The 16,647-nt window shown below is 43.0% G+C and overlaps 1 protein-coding gene across 1 annotated transcript in view; it reads left to right on the plus strand.

Moving 5' to 3' along the window:
* The window catches only part of CNTN4 (contactin 4), a 101,543-nt gene that overhangs the window by 13,387 nt on the left and 71,509 nt on the right, over positions 1–16,647 (plus strand). The window contains exon 3 of the mRNA XM_030458332.1: positions 3,515–3,610. Within this exon, the coding sequence (XP_030314192.1) occupies positions 3,515–3,610 (96 nt within the window). The remainder of the gene's footprint in view (positions 1–3,514; positions 3,611–16,647) is intronic.

Consider the following 16,647-nt stretch of genomic DNA (forward strand, 5'->3'; position numbering starts at 1 on the left):
TCAGTAAGCTTTGGCAGGACAGTGACCTCCAGAACTGGAAAGCAGTAATATTTTCTTCCTCAGTGGTTTCTCTTAATCAGTTTTGACAATAGCTTTCTAAACAGAGAATGTGCAAGCTAAATAGGCCAAAAACTAATATGCAAGTGCATTCTTTTCTTAACAGCCCTACAAATGTCTGATCTTGGTTACTGGAAATCACACGTCTAAAGTAAAAGCTTGATCTGCAATTTATTCTTAGGTGGAAGTGAGTTAGGATTTCTGGTGCAGATGTCTGCTGCTTTGATTAGTTAGGGTAAGTTTACATCCTTCCTGCATCTGCTGTCCTTTTTAATCCTCTGAACAGAAACAGTATTTTTTCATGGTCATCTCAATGCTTACTGCCATAAATCCCTGAGTTGGTGGCTTATTTTCACCAAAAGCATACACAGGGATTCTGGCTCCAACAAGAAGCAGTTTCTGTTCATGTAAACAGTCCTCAATTCTGGGCATGTTTTGTTTCTTTCATGTATAAATATTTTTATTGCAATTAAAGCTCCTTTCTTTTTTGATCTGTGCAGTGATAGATCACTGTAATTGAAGCCATTCACACCCTGAAAATTTTAATTAAGTCACAGAGATTCCTGCATGCTAAAACATAATGAACTTACCACTTCTAGGCATTGTTTTGCTTCATCTTGTTTCCCTTTTCTGTTTACCAGTGCTCATTGCATTATGTCTGCCACTTAACTGTAAAATCCTTAAATGAGTATTTTATTTCTGTTACAAGGTATTTAGTACCCTGTGGAGTACATAAAGTAATTAATCATTAAGTGATGATTTTCAGATTTCTTTTATACTATGTTGCCAGATCCCAGTAAGCAATTTTCAGGTCTGTGAGTGGGTGTCAGGCCCCAAACTATCACACAGCCTTCTAGACTTCCTTCTCCTCAGGATTTCAGGCATATAAAGTCTGGATGGGTGCTGGTCTCTGTATTCCACCAGTTTATCCCAAACTGAACCTGTCTGCTGAAGTGTGATGAAAGCCTTGGTGTTTCCACAAGCTCCAGAAAGGTGGTCTTGATCTCCAGCCATCATGGATGCTGAGCCCACTGCTCTCTGCTTATCCCAAGAGCTGCTGATCAGCACTCACAGTCAGGATGACTCCTCATCTCTGTTGCCATGCCTTCAGCTTCATACCCCTGGGTTTTTGTCACCTGCTCCACTGGGTTAGCAAACACTTCAAGAGAGGCATTGTCTGCTCATGGTGGTGCTTCTGTATGCAAACCAGAAACATCTTGCGTCTGTTTGAGGGAGTGCTTGACCTGTTCAAGGCTTTCACTGCCTCCCTGACAAATCTGATTTTTTTTTTCTTTTTATCTATATCCTCAGCTGTTTCTCAGAAGCTTGTGGGTTTGTTGGTTTCTTGATTTGTTTTTCTTCTGTGGAGTTTTTTTCCCAAAATACAGCAAAAGTATTTGTGTTGGGAGTCAGGGATCTCACTGCCAGTGTTTGCAGGAGAAATGGGTGAATAGTGAAGCATGGAAGAATGTACCAAGAAAAAGGAAGAAAAAAAATAAAGAAAGAGATGATGGAGTGAGAAAAACACAAGTAGTGTCTTGCCAAGTAGCAACATCTGCTGAAGAGCAACAGTCATGCCATGTTGTGAGGGTCACCATGGTGGTCACCGTGCTGTATCATGGGGTCACCTGCTTGGGCACAGTGGCATGGCCAGCAGGCAAACATCAGCAAACCTCAGGTTCCCAAGGGCACCTGGTTCTGCTCAGGTGCAATTTCCAGTGAAAGAGAAGTGGTACCAAGGGAAATATGATGTTATGATAGTCCTGATCCAGACCTTCCAAAACAATAAGTGTGCCAAGAAATAATTGAGCTTGCTGGCTTAATAAGTCTTCTGATGGTTTTGTGGGTTTGGGGGTTTTTTATTGGCAAGTAAGAACAAAAATCCTCATACTTAAGCCAGGGTCTTTGGGCTTGGGGGCAAGAGAAAGTGGAACTTAATGCTCTTGTCAGGGGAGACACACACAGAGCTGAAACACTTTCACTGTCATTCAGAGCTGTTGTGCAGCTGTGAGAGTTACTGTTTTCTTCTTCTTCTTTTGCTGCCCCATTGATTTCTAACGTCACAAGTGTAGAGAATAATTTCTACCTGCTCTCTGGGCAGGGACAGAGGGGCACTGCAGCTGTGTTTGCCTTGGAGGAAGGTAACAAACAGGGGAAAGAAGTGTTAGAGTACTGCTCCTGGAGTGAAGCTCCCCCTGGGATGTTTTTCAGGTCGTGTGTTTAGAAAGGGTTGTTGCCTCCATCCACGGGGAGTTCCCTGGTACCAAACTTCAGTGCAGTATTCCACACCCATTGGAGCAGAGTTTCATAGTTTGGGCTATTTTTGTTTTGACAAATAATTCACTGCAGTGCAGCAGGCTTTTCAAGTCCCCAAAATACTTATCCACTCAAATTCAGATGTGTAAGTTGGACTAATAAAATAATAAGATCCTGGGAATGATGTAAGGTACAGCAGCACTGGAATAAATCATTTCTCACCTCTTCCCTTTTGCCTGGATTTTGGCTTTAGCAGGAAGGGTCCATGGAAAAGGTGTCCAAAATGAAGCAAAGACAACTTCTGATTTTTTCTTTTCTTTTTAAATCAGTATGTATGCTAGTGCTTACAGAAGACATTTGCAAGAGGGGATAAAATTCAACACTTAATTTTCCCACCTTGTATAACCTTATAATGATGTTCCTACTTGTTCCTGCTGTTAAATATTTATCACCTCTGTTTTCTCTGGTTCCCAACTGCACTGACAATGGGTTTGTAATCACCAAACCACAGCTCAGCTATGCCAAAAGGGAAAAAAAAATGAAAAAAAAAAACTGAGATACAAGAGAAAAGGGTGCCAAAAGCTCAGCTGCAAGAGTCACCTCATCCCTTAATAGCAAATTTCTTCAATTCAGTGAGCAAGGAAAGAAGAGAGGGAGATGCATTTTGCAGTGCACAGTGCATGGCCTTTGAAGGAGAGGAAAAGGAGAGTGGTGGAAATTGATTGAATTTAAAGCCCTGTGTGGCTACCATCCAGCTACTCCAGGAGACTTCCTTTTGGGAAGTGAAGGGTTTCTACACCTGAGTTGAAGGGCAACCAGTTAAGAGGTCTCCTAAAGGGAAACAGAAGTGGCTTATAACTGAGTTGAAGGTAATGATTATTTAAGGCATCAAATCTTGATAAATTCATAAAACAAAACTGGCAGCATTACAGGTTTCAGGTGTTTTCTCCAGGCTTGCCTTCTGCCTGGGTCAGTCAGCATCTTTTCCCCCTTGTAGCCTGTAGAGACATTTTTGCTGGTTCTGGTGGTTGCTGCCACAGCAGTGTCCTGCTGTCCTCACCACCAATCCACCTTCCAAGCTGACATTCACTTGGTTTCTCTTTCACACAGTAAAGGAGCCTTTTGTCCTTCTCATGAGGAAAAAAAAAACAACTAAGAAAACATTGAATTGCCTTTAATTGAGTTCTTTCTCTCTTCACAGATCTTGAGAACTTCAAAACAAGAACAAGAAGCACTGTGTCTGTTCGCCAGGGCCAGGGCATGGTGCTGCTGTGTGGACCACCCCCACATTCTGGAGGTAATTTGCTTTAAGTGTGCCAGTCTTTCATTTGATGGCTTAATTTCTGAACACATATTACACTGTTATATTTATCTCCAAAAGAAGTGTTTGAAATGAAATCAGTCATCTCTTCTTGCTGGACACAGTTTCAGGCATGGCCTGATGTGTGGGTGCCACTAACCACCACCATCAATCAACAGCCAGCAGTCATCTTGTGTGGATCTGTGTCCCCCTTAAAGAAATTCATGATCCTCTTTTGAAATCTGTCTGTCCTCATCAGCTGGATGAAAATTGCCCTGCAAAGCTGCTTGTCATTATTGCTCAGATTGGAGGAGAAAAGTCCTTAAGGAGCTTCTTTGTTTGCATCTGACCAGCTGGGAAGCATCTACCTGCTTAATTTCTTCAGCTGGGGCCTCTCTCACCACTTCAGATGCCATTTTTCCTTTTAGTTCAGGGATTATCATGGCAATTTGACTACCTTGGATTTGTGGTGTTCCTGACTTGAATGTTGTTCTTGTATCTCCGATACCAAGTCCATTAAATTACTCATTACCACAGCATCTGATGTTAATGAGTGTGACTGTTCCCCAAAATGAGGTGCTCTCTGGTCTGGAGTTTGTCCTTCAGCCCCCACATGTGAGTCTCATTGCCACATCTGATGAGGCAGCTGCCAAAACTATAAATTGAAGACCACTGGCTTGTGGGTCAGTCACAAACTCATTTGCAGTCTCCAGTGCTGTGGGTGAAGCTTCCACCTTCATCTCCATGGTGGAAAAAGGAGGGGAGAGTAGGAACAGAAATGGTTTGTGAGAAACCTTTGCAGCATGAAGGCCTTGTGATGTGGTGGTGTAGGTAAGTGGTGAGAAGGAGACTGTGTATAGTTGTGTCTAGTTGTTCATTTGGTTCGGGAGAAGGTTAAGCTCTTCATGTATGTACTGGTGATAGAAAAACATTCCAGAAAGGTGCTGGTGTTATTTCCAGTTTGGGTTCAGCAGGGGGAAAGAGCATTTTAGGGTGACTGGGAGGTGAGCACTGGTCTGGTGCCCAGACTGGCAGCAGACTTGAAAGGTTATTATTTCCCTCAATTATTTGGATGAGAGATGACTTCCTACATGATCACCCTCTATGTCCTGCTCTATTTCAGCTAGAAAATGATCTTAATTGTAGCCAGATCCACAATTAGTCTAAATTGATACTATTACAATTCTGAAACTAAGCTGGGCTGGAGTTAGGCCAGTTGTTGTTGTCTGGTTTGCATAGAAAGTATGAAATGGAAAGTCACATCCAGTGAATTCAGCCTGATGCCCTTGTTCTGTAGAGCTGATGTCCTCTGTAGCAATATTTTCTTTTCCTTTCTCCTTTCCCTTCCTCCTAAGATTGGAAAGAAGGCTGAGTTTTAAAAGTCACCACTGCAAAACGAATGCTTTTCAGCCTCGTGTGTCGCCTTTCTGTTGGAGCACTGCGTGTCTGCCGGGGCAATCAAAGCTATTTGGTCTCTAGCAGCCACTGCACAATTACCACAGCTATGTCCTGTTCCAACTCTGGGCAGAGGGAGGTTCATAGGAGAATATCAGCTGTCACTGGGAAGTAGGAATATCAGCTCTCCCTGGGAAGTAGCTGCATGTCAGAAACCTGCCGTGTTCCATCACTCGTTTCCATCCTGCCCCTGGGGAATCACCCTGCAAGTATTCCATGTTGTAGTGCAGCAGGAAAAATCAGTCAGGGTTAAAGTGGAAAATGTCTGTCATGTTGAAAGTGTGGTGTTAAGGTAGATAAAGTGCAATTACATATTTGGGAATTTGATTAGGAAAACAAATTTGTCTTTATTGGGGGGACATTAATGATGAGCACTGAATTGTCTGGGGTGAGGAGAAAGATTCAATCTTTTGGGTAATTTTTTACTTCAGTTTCCATTCTGCATTGATACAGGACATCTTAAGAAAGCATTTTAAAAGCGAGAGCCCACAGTCTGAGAGGAGCTCAGTGATCAGGGTGTTCACTAGAACTGTAAAAAAAACCAAACCAACATGGGCAATTTGTAAGCAGAGTTCAGCATGGCTTCTGGGTGTTGGAGCTGCAGGCTCAGGAGTTTCTGCCTCTTGGAGAAAATTTGCCAAGTGTCTGGGAAGAGCTCAGTGCCAGCATCTACTCCATTTGGAGGTGTCTCAAGTGGCAAGGCTCAGAGCCCCCCTTAACTGAAAAGATGTATTAGAAGAAGTAAATTAGAAAGGAACAATTTCCTCTATAATCTTGCGTTTTTCTTCATCTTGGTCTTAAAAATTAGAGAATTTACTAAAGAAATGTTTATCTGCATCCAGACCTGTAACCTTTGAACCTGTAATTCACTATTATTTTGCTACTTGGAAACAGTTAAAGAGCTGCAAGTGAAGTTATGTTAGCCTATATACATTTGCTGTGGAGGGTTTTTCTTTTTTTTTTGCTTTTTTCTTCTTAATGATACCAAATAAAGAGCTTCCCACTGTTCAAATGCTGCTAGAAATTCATCCTGAAAATGAGTCCAAATGATTAACAATTATTTTCAGCATCATAAAATGGGCTATATACAGCTTAGCACAGAACAATTTGGGCATCACCGTGTATTGTCCCAATTTTTAGTTTATTATCAGTTGGAGCTTCAGCATCTGGGTCTGGGCTCCCCCTCCCCAGCCTCCTGAGATGAAAGTGAAATGTGTATTTCCTGCAGCAGGGTGCCAGCAGGGAGTCACTGTTTTGTCAGGTCACTGCATCCTGGTGTTACATTTTGTCAAGCAGCATAATGATGTGATTGCCTCCTGTGATGAAGTGCTTGCTGAGTGCTGAAAATTTGGAAAATAAATGTTCATCTGGAGCTCGGGAAGTCAGTGGACTGAAAACCAGAGTAAATGCAAATTGAACATTTGCTTCTCTTGTATTTTCTGCTCTTGGAGCAGTGGATACCTGAGCCTCCTGAGCCAGTCCTGTGGTATTGGTGGTGCTTTCTCTGGTGGAAGTTTTCAGTTCTATTCCTTTGGTCTTTTATTTTTTTTCCTTCCCTATTTGTTCACTTACATGCACTACATCAGTGTAAGAACTAGTAGAGACCAACCTGGGTTATTAGCATTTTTCTGAGATAATTACCCTGTGCAGGAAGGGTTTTCCCTCATTATTTCCACTGCTTTTTAATCAAAAGCCTAACAAGGGATGCATCAGCCCTGCTACCTGTGCAGCTCCAAGGAAGAAATAATGTAAGAGTAAACATTGCTATGGAAACACAGCATTTGGGGGCCTGTGTAACAGCACAAGGAGCAGCTGTAGATATTTCAGTGGACAAGAGAGAGCAGTGAAGATCCTACAAGTATGTGTGTGGCTAAAATTTGGCTTTGATTTTGTTGCAGAACACACATGAGTCCCTGTGGCAGCATGATCTGGGCACTGCCCAGTGCCTGAACCCCAGTAACAGGTTTGGATTGAGGAGGAACACAGAACTTTTTCATTATTTTTCTGGATGAGACTCATTAAGGGACCTTGGTGTGGCTTTTAGGATGAGTTCTGTCATTTGGCTGCCATAAAACATTGCCATCATGCTTGACAGCTTCCAAGCCCTGCTAGATCAGTACCCTCTGCTGTCCCTTCAGAGAAGCTGTAGGAGGGGGTTGCTTGCCAAAATGGAAAAAAACCCACCAAACACCATGCAAAACAATCTCTGGTTTGGCCCAATTGTTTCACTTCATTGTGTTTTTAAGCCTTTTTATTACATTTAGCAATATTTAGAAGCTATGAAGCATTTTGGAATGTAAAATAGTGTTTGAAGCTGTTGGTGGAAAAGTTTCCCTTTTCAGAGGAGCTTTGCAGGAGAAACAGGTTAGCTTTTCTTGCTTGTGTTTTTTCCGTAGTGGTAATCAGATTTGGAGAGATAAAGTTACTCAGGAAAAAAAAAGAGAAAACTCACCCAAAACTCTTCAAAAAAATGAAGCAAACGCTTGTGTTTCTCAGGGCTCTGAACAGCAGTTGTGTTCCATAGGGGATATGCCTGGGAAGTATTTGGAGGTCACTGTCCTTGTAATTTATCACCAAGTTTTAAGATGAAAATATTCCTTTGTGCCAAATAGTTCTTTGAGTTAAGTTTGTGGGAACGGAGTCATTTAGCTGCCACTTTTACTAAATCTATTTGATAGTCAGGAAAAGGGTTATTTAATATTTTAACAACTACAATTGTCAAATACTCTCTGGTATTCTTGGCGTTTCATTGTGAATCCAGTGGTGAAAAAACCCACTGTCCTACAAACGTGAAAACAATCCTGGAAAGAGACTGATGTTTCACTTGATGGATGGGTAGCACATCCATAGCCATGCAGAGCAAACAGGTATTTAAATCCTTCTCCCTCCCTTCTTTGAGCAGATAAATGAACCTCTCTGTGATTTTTTTTTTTTTCACTCCCCTCAATTTTCTCCTGGTTCATCTTCAGGAATATGTATATCCCCAATGTTCTCCTGATATTTGCTTTCCTGCCCTCATGGCAAAAGCCTGTGGAGTCAGAGATTGAGATTTCCAAGTCCTGTAAGAACAGCTGAATGTTGACAGAGAACTGGTGAAAATGGTTTCTCCATTACTTGAGTATTTAAATTCCATCTTGCCTTGGCACTCCCTAGAGGTATATTTTGTTCTGCCATCTCTGTCTGTAGCCTGTGCCACCACTCATCACATCTGTAGCCTTTTTTTTTCCACTCCTCCTAATTTATCTCTGCAATCTGTGGCAGAATTGAATCAGCTGACAGCTTTTTTGGGCAGTAGAGTGCTTAGATTTGCAGATGGAAACCTACTGACCTTCCTACAGGATCTATCTGCTCCTGCCCACTTGCTTAGGGCCACCAACAGCATTGCTGGTGACCCAGGGACGGAGCCTTCCCAGCACAGTTCCTGGACACCTGGTCCCTCAGCCTCTTCCTGTGGGCTCAGGCCGCCTTCCTGAGCATCTGGGAACTAACCAAACAAATTCAAGGCTTAAAGGAAAAGCTTTCTGTCTCCCTGCTGTGCCTGTGTTCTCAGTGCACTCATAAAAGTCCATCTTCCCAAAGAGGAGGAGATTCATTAAAGCTCAGTTGTTCAAATATCTCCCTCCCATCTGATGCCATTACTCCTGTTGGAGGCACAGCCTGTGTCTGGGAGCTGAAATGTTGACAGAGAATTATGCTCACATCTTTCCACGAAATGGATGTGTTCAGGTTTTCTCCTTCTCTCCTGATTTTTTTTTTCTCTCAGTAGCTAGGAGAACTTTTAGTTCTGTTGCAGAGCTTAATCAAGTAGAACTAACTAAATTTTAGCATTTGACAGAAGAGATGGCAATTCTGATTTCATCTCAATCTCAGGCTTTCATGCCATAGTGTAGGTAGTGAAGTGTAGACACCAGACATGTTTTCAGAAAGCACTTTACTGATTACAGTGGTGCTAAAACCACTTCTGTGCTCTGCAGAAAAATGATTAGTGTGTTCTTAGTTGTCTGGTTGGTTTTTCTCTCCTTTTTTCTTTTTTTTTAATGCAATGATGGACACTGGACTGGAAACAGGGAAAATGGTTTGGCTGTAATTGTGGCTGATGGCCTTTATTATGTGATGAATGGTTTGAGGGGGTTGTCTGGTAAATAATTTGTTGCACAAATCAGGGCTCATATTCTCTGGTGCTTAGAGCAAGGAAGAAGGGGAGAAAAACTGGCAAAAGTAATCAGAGCAGTGCAGAAGGAAAGAAAAGGGAATTATCAGGTGTTTTCATATCATCAGAGGATCAACCTGTGGGGCTTTTGCCTCCTAGTAGTGCTGGAGCAGTTCGCCCCATCCCTGGCAGTGGTGAAGGTTGGATGGGGCTGGGAGCAGCCTGGGCTGTGGGAGGTGTCCCTGTCCATGGCAGGGGGTTGGGACTGGGTGGGCTTTAAGGTCCCTTCCAACCCAAACCAGTCTGGGATTCTTCAATTGCTGTCAAGTATTTGGGTCCTTTTATTCCCCATCTTTTAGTGTCAGCCTTGCCCTTGTTTCTCTCTCTTCTCTGAAAGATGCCACACTGCCTTTCCATTTGTCACTAATGAAGAATTAATGCATTATTAATACATGTTTAGAGCTGTTGTAACAATGGGAACAAACACTTGCAAAGCTTTCCCTTTGGTGCTCTCGCAGTCAACATTAAGCAGAGTTTATGTTAAAACTTTAGAAAACAGTCAACCTTGAAAGAAGTAATGGAAAAGGAAGAAATCACTCCTGAAATTGTGCTCAGCCTGAGGCCAAGGACACTTCCACCTGCTGTGTATCTAAAAGCAGGGGATTATTTCCTTCTGCCCAGGCAGCCACCAGCCTCTTGTTACCTACTCAGTGAAGTTTCTGTGGCTGTGTGAATGCATCAGGGGTTTCTGCTGGGTGACTGGTCAGAAAAGCTTTGAAACATGTCTTCCCTCAAGTGCTAAATCCACTTTTCAGTGCCAGGACTTATTCTTACAGCACATTCCCAGTAATATGAAACCTTTAGAGGAAGGGAAAGTTGAACTCTGCAACTTCCACTACTTTTCTGTATGAAAGGATGTGAATGCTTCTCCTGCCCTGTTTCTTAAATAGCAGATGACCCCAAACATCTTATATCCCCACTCCTCATCACTGTAGTAACTTCAATATTCAGTCTTTTTTTCCCTGCAGTTTCTTCTAGTGTGGTTTGCTCAGAGCTTTTAAAAAATGTACTTGTTGGACAAACCACATGCCCAGGACTGGGTGGTTGCCTCTTGCTAAGCAGCCTGCCAAAGAACTGACCCACTTCTGCTTTCCCCTCACTGGAGCAGTCACAGTTTCTCTTCCTTCTCCTTTATCTTAATTTCTCTGTAAGCCTTTGCTGCTTGGTCAGATTTGGTTCCAATTAGTGAGAAGCTGATATTAGAGAGGAGTATCTCACAGATGGGTGGGCAACATGGTTGTAAAAGTTCCATTTCTCTAGGAAACCAAGCAAAAAATCTGCTAAGATGGTTGCAGGTTGGTTCAACTGTTTGTCAAAAAAGCTGCAAGGTTCAGTGAGCAACCTTTCATGGATCATTCCAAAGGCTGGAGTGGGAGTATGAGCAGGTAGGCTGTCCCTTGGAGCTGGAGAAGGAAAAGAAGAAAAGAAAGTCAGAAATATTTTGGATTAGAACTAGTGAGTGATTCTTTTGATGTCTCTGAATGTGGCAATGGCAGTGAAGTTGGTATGTGCAGCACCAGGAGGTGTTTCAGAGCCCTCTGTGCACAGATGGCTGTACTTGCAGGCTGTGGGGAATGGTGCAGGGAAGGCTTGGTTTGCAAACAAACAGGAAAATGCTGGGGCAAGGTGGGGTTCCCCAGGAGCTGGGGCTCAGCAGCTCACAGGTGTCTTTCCTGGAGTAGGAAAACTTGAAATTCCAACAGGATTTGTGTAGGTATTGCTCAGTGGAGGAGGATGCAGTGAGCATATTGGAGATGTGTGGGAGATGGAGAAGATGGTGAGGAGAGCAAACTGTAGCATCAAGAACTGTCTGCATCTGTTTCCCCTCTTAAAGTGACTGCCACTCACGTGTCCCCATACAGTACTCAAATTCCCATGACCAAAGAAGTGTCAAGATTTAAGGAGTGGTTTCCAGAGCATAAGCTGTTGAGCTCAAGCAGCCTCCAAGTGACTTATCTCAGGCCAAGAGCCAGAAAATCACTTCCCCAAGCCTGCCAATTCCTAGAGCCTTGCAACAGAACCTCCGAGGCAAGGTCCCTATGCAGGAGCTGCAGTGACAGCCCTGGGAGCTGCAGTGACATCCCTGGAAGCTGCAGTGACACCCCTGGAAGCTGCAGCCACATCTCAGCAGCCTGGCAGATCTCACATTCCTCATCTCCCTCCATTCCAGCAGAGTGGGGGGGGTCAGACATGAGGCTTCCTCAGCAGCTCTGGGAGCTGCAGGAGAGCATGAGTTGTCTGCATCTGGTTCCACATGATGAAGATTATTACAGTTCAGCAAAAGGGTTTCATTAAGCTTAGAATCAGACATGTGAAACTCTCATTTAAATAAGAAGTGACTGAGAGTTGTAACTTCCATTTAAAGCGCATCTCCCATAATTTATTTTTTATACTGTGCCACAGTCAGTGTTTAAATTATTAAAAGCAAGACGTAAAAAGCTTCTCAGCAGACAGAAATGGATTAGATTAAAATTAATCTGACATAATCCTTTCTCTGAAACTGCTGATTCAGTGCATGCATGAGTTTATCAATGCATTTGAGGATAAGGGAGAAGGATAAAGCACGATTTGGGAATGCTTTGGCTTGATAGTTCTGACAGCACAGAGAACATGCAGTGCTGTTTTAATTGAGAAATTTATGAAATTACAGATATTGCCAACAGCACAACTGCCAGGCTTGGTTTAGATTTACATTTAATTTAAGCACCTGAGTGTGTGTATGTGATCTACCTCATTTCAGCAAGAATGGGTTGTATGAGCTGCAGAACAGGGTCACATTCAAGAACAGACTTTGGTACAGGCATTCAGACCCAGATTTTCAGCTGACATATGTCATTCATCACCTTCAGTGTTGGCACCACTCCACCACCTTCCACTGGATGTTTGTCCCCCAGCTGGGCTGTCAGGGACAGACAGTGAGGTGGGATGTGTGGGAGGCTCAACCCTCCAGTAAAGACCTTGGAAATACCAAAATAATAAGGAACATGACATTAATGGATTTTTTTTTATTTATCAGTGACAGCTTGTGACATCTTTAAAAAGAAATCATCTGTGAGCTAGTCATGTGGTTTATTCCCCTGTTCAGTTGCAGTCACCACTAAATGAAGATTGAAGTGGTGTTGAAAGGGGGTAGAGCCAGCAGGGGCTGGCTAAAGATGAGGGAAATCTCTCCTCTGACAGAATTCAGTCAATAGACATTTATCGAAAGCTGTAACATCTTTATAACATCAATTAGAGAACGAGCCTAGCTCCCAGGCTCTAACCCTCCAAACCCAGCTTTAGCTGGACTTCTCAGGCAGAGCTCTCAGAAGCCACCACAGAGGCTGATGCTGACACCAGCACAGTAATGCTGTAGCTCCACCTCTCCAGGCAGCTTTGGGTTTCCAGTCCCCAGAGTGCACACACCACTTGGTGGCAGTCAGAGCCCTGGCTGTGGTCACACTCTTTCTTGGGGGGGGTGTGTGTGTGTATTTTGTCCTTGGGAAATCCATGGAGGTTTGGTTTGGGCATTTTCTGTTACCTGGTCCATCTGTCTGATTGTGCAGCCATGGCAGTGTTTTCAGCTGGTGTGAGTCAGAGCATTGGTTACCTATCAAATGTGTGAACAGAATGGGATTTTTGCTGTGAGCTACAGGCAAGTGCCACAGCACTGTGTAGCAGGAGACCTCTCCTACAGGATATATCATCCCACATGGCTTGGCCAGACAGTTCAGCCTTGGAGCTGATCACAATATTAATTCTCTGCAGTGAGAAAAGTCTCTACAACCAACTTCTTTATTTTTTCAAAGGTTTGAATCTAATCTCTTATAGCTCCAGTAAGGGGCTGATCAAAGGTAGTGAAAGCTGGTATTAAGGGATTAACTGGGTCACATTGAAATATGTTTTAAAACAAGCCCAGGGACCTTTAGGTTTAGAAGCAAGTACACACACACACACACACAAAGATTTTTAGGCTAACTCTTTCTGACTTGAAGCAGAAAACAAACTGGCGGATTAAATCTGCATCATTCTTTAAGGTGGTGTGTGTAGCACTTAATGTAGAACAAGTCTGGAAAACATAAGCATTGATTGAACCTCTCACAGCAGAACTGCAGTGCAGAACCTAACAGTGTGTTTATTCTCATTTGATGTTTACCTATAAGTAACTGGCAGCTTCAGTCCTGCCCCTCTTTATCTCTTTTTCTGGCTAACCTCTCCTTTTTCTCCTTTCCATTTGCTACTGTGACACTATCTGCCACAGAGGTACTTTATCTCTGGCTGTCAGGTGAAGATGTGTATTTCTTTGGGAGGATGTTGATGCCACTCTGGACAGTATCAAGCTATTCTTTTTGGTTTTTTCTTTTGCTGGAATTTTCTAATTGAAATCAACTTAGGAACAAAGAGAGCATCATACTCGCACTATACAGCACTCAGTGGGAAAAGCTGTGGAATCATCCAGGATTGAATCAGTGCCATGGGAGATCAACCATGCATCTATCTCCTGGCTTCCACAAGTCTGGTGTTGCAGGATTAGTACAGGTAGAGGTTGCAGTAAATATCCAGCTATTTATCCACTGGTGAGTGCCTTCTCCATTGCTGGGCTTTTCTGAGGCTGGCTTGGTGTAATGACATGGCACGACACACTGCATGCTCAGTAGGATTTTTTTTCATAATCTTTATTTCACCTTGAATCAGCTTCCAGGACCACCCTTGGGTACTGCTTTATGCCACTGGTGGTTTATTCTGGAATTGCTCATCTGATAATTTCCTATTCCTTGGCAGAAATAAGCTTCCAATTTGTAGTTTCCTTCTTTAGTAGACCAGTATCTCTCTTGGTCCCAGCAACCCAACTTTTCAAGTGTCCAGAGTGTCATCATTGATTGGTGCAGTTCAAGGTTGCATCTCCACTGGGAAAGGGGCATGGCCAAAGAAGCTGATCCTTACCACAGAGCCTGCCCAAGAGCAGTTGGGTCACTGCTGGGTTGAGCCAAACTAAAAAAAAAAAATTTGGTATAAAGCAGAGGTGCACGAGGCTCAGTGGCATCAAATCTCAACCTGGTTCCCCAAAGGTGTCAAAAGCCTGTTTGATAAATATAGATCGGGTTGGGTTGTGAGGTTTCTTTTCAGACAAGACCAGGCTGAGCTGTAAATTTCTTTAAGACAGTTTGAGCTTTGTCAGATAAAAAAAAATCTGTAGTTTCTCCCCGAACCTGCCTCTCCCCTGGTTCAGCAGGGATGCGGGAGGGGGTTTGCTGCCCATCAGATGATTCTGAAATAGGTTCGTGTATTTATTTAACTGTAGTAAATACAACAGCCCAGAACTCTCCATCTCATAACGTTTTCCATTCAGTCATAGATTAAGGCTGCTGTTGGTTTTTCTCCCTGAGGGAACTTGAAGTTAAAACTTAGTCCCAGTGCTCCATCACCACGGAGCAGTTGTCATTAATGTTCCTGCTGTGTGGGCAACCAGCACGGCCAGGCATCGACTGGGGCTGGGAGCTGGGGGAGAGAGATAAGGCAGGCCAATTGTGTACAGCCATCTAATATTTAACTCTTCTAGAGATACAGAAAAATGGAGATGGAGCAGATACAGCTGGGTATTGATTAAGCTGCAGGTAATGAAGGCCTCTCACCTTTTTAATTACCTGTATGGAAAGCTCTGTGTACTGGGAGGGCATGGATTCACCCCCAGCCCTGCAGGCCTTGCACATTGCTGGGAGGATGAGTGACTCAGAATGTGGCTGATTTTTGTTTTCCTCATCCTTACACACTTCCAGCTCATGGCACGTGCCATCAATTTGTATATTTACATTGTTCATGAGTACATTTAGAGCAGCAAACTGTGAGAGGTGGCATTGGACGTGGTGTGTGTGGTTTGTATCTTTGTGTGTGGATGTAGACATCTGTCCAGACTTTGTTACCATGGTCCTGCTCTGACAAACACGTGGGCATGGTTAAAACTACAAGAATTATTACACCTCCACCAAGTATATATGGGCCACTTGCAGCTACTGTTACTGCATGGTTGGGAAATGTCAGCAACACCATGGAGTCCTGCTCCAGCTGGTGTGTCACCCCCTGTTAGACCATATTGGAAGTTGTTCCCTGTCCTTATGGGAGGTTTGTAAGGAAAAGTTTGAAAAACCCCAGAGATGTCATCACTATCAGGCCTCAGGTTGGAGAGGTGACCTCTCAAAGTCTTCTCACAACCTTCCATGACTTGATGTCTTCCTGAGCATCCCCCTCATCACCATATGGCCACTGATTACAGTGACCAGTGGCACTTCCATACTGTTCCAAATTATTCTGCACACCCATTCACTGATACAAGCAAAGATGAAGGGTACCTGTGTTTTTTCTCTCCCACATAATTCTGTGGGCACAGCAGCTTCCAGGCTGGCTGCTGAGTAACTGCATCATCAGGTTAAGCATAGATGAGGGTTCATCCAAGAATGTATTATTAACTTTAGATTAATCTTGTTCATTATTCATAATTCTTTTTATTAAAACTTGCATTTGAGGCTCAGAAGCTGTGGTGTGATGTGGTGTGATGTAAAGGACAGAGTGCAGAGTCAAGGGGAGAATTAAGGTATATTGTTTGCATCCAGGTTGGTTCCTTTAAATCTGGCAGTTATTTAAGAAGAGAAGATAGATAAAAAATTGACCTGAAGTGCCAGCAGGGCAATGAAATGGTCTGAAGGTCCACAAAAAAAAAAAGCCTCTTTCCTAGCTCGTGTATTATTCATGGAGATGTTGATTGCTTCATCAAATTGCAGTGAAATTTGGTATTATGAGTAACCCCTATAAGCAGTAGCACAATTAAGTGAGCAAGATGAGAATACAGAAAGAATTCACAGGGCACTCCTCAGATAATCAGTTTATACTTTATCATTGCCCAAATTTAGTGTAACCATCCAAGCACCCTGTTAATAGCACTTAAGAGAAATTTGAACAGCAAGGAATGCAGGCAATCAGAGCAAAACCTGAGAAACCTACATATGATTTATCAAAAATTGGGACATTACCTACTCAAGGCATAATGCTGCATCCAGTTTCTCACTCCCTCTGGTTGCTGTAGCTGGGGGCTGAAGGGAATAGTTTCTTTCTAGGAAAAATTTTCCATGACTTCACTGCTCCTCAGTTTTGCATTTGCTTAATAAACCACAGTTTTTGTGCACTGAGATCTACAGGAAATACTGCAAATCTTTTGTTTGACACTGAAAAACTGTTCCTGTCGAATTTGAGAGTGACATAGTAGGTGATAATGCAGAAATTATAGGAATCATTGAAGATTGGATTAATCTCTAACTTTCAGTAATGCTCTAAAAAATAATAGTGTATTGTACCACACTGGTCTTATTAAAAATGATAAATGACCCCCATTTTTTTG

The sequence above is a fragment of the Calypte anna genome, chromosome 12 (genome assembly GCF_003957555.1).
Source record: "Calypte anna isolate BGI_N300 chromosome 12, bCalAnn1_v1.p, whole genome shotgun sequence".
NCBI classification, from domain to species: Eukaryota; Metazoa; Chordata; class Aves; order Apodiformes; family Trochilidae; genus Calypte; species Calypte anna.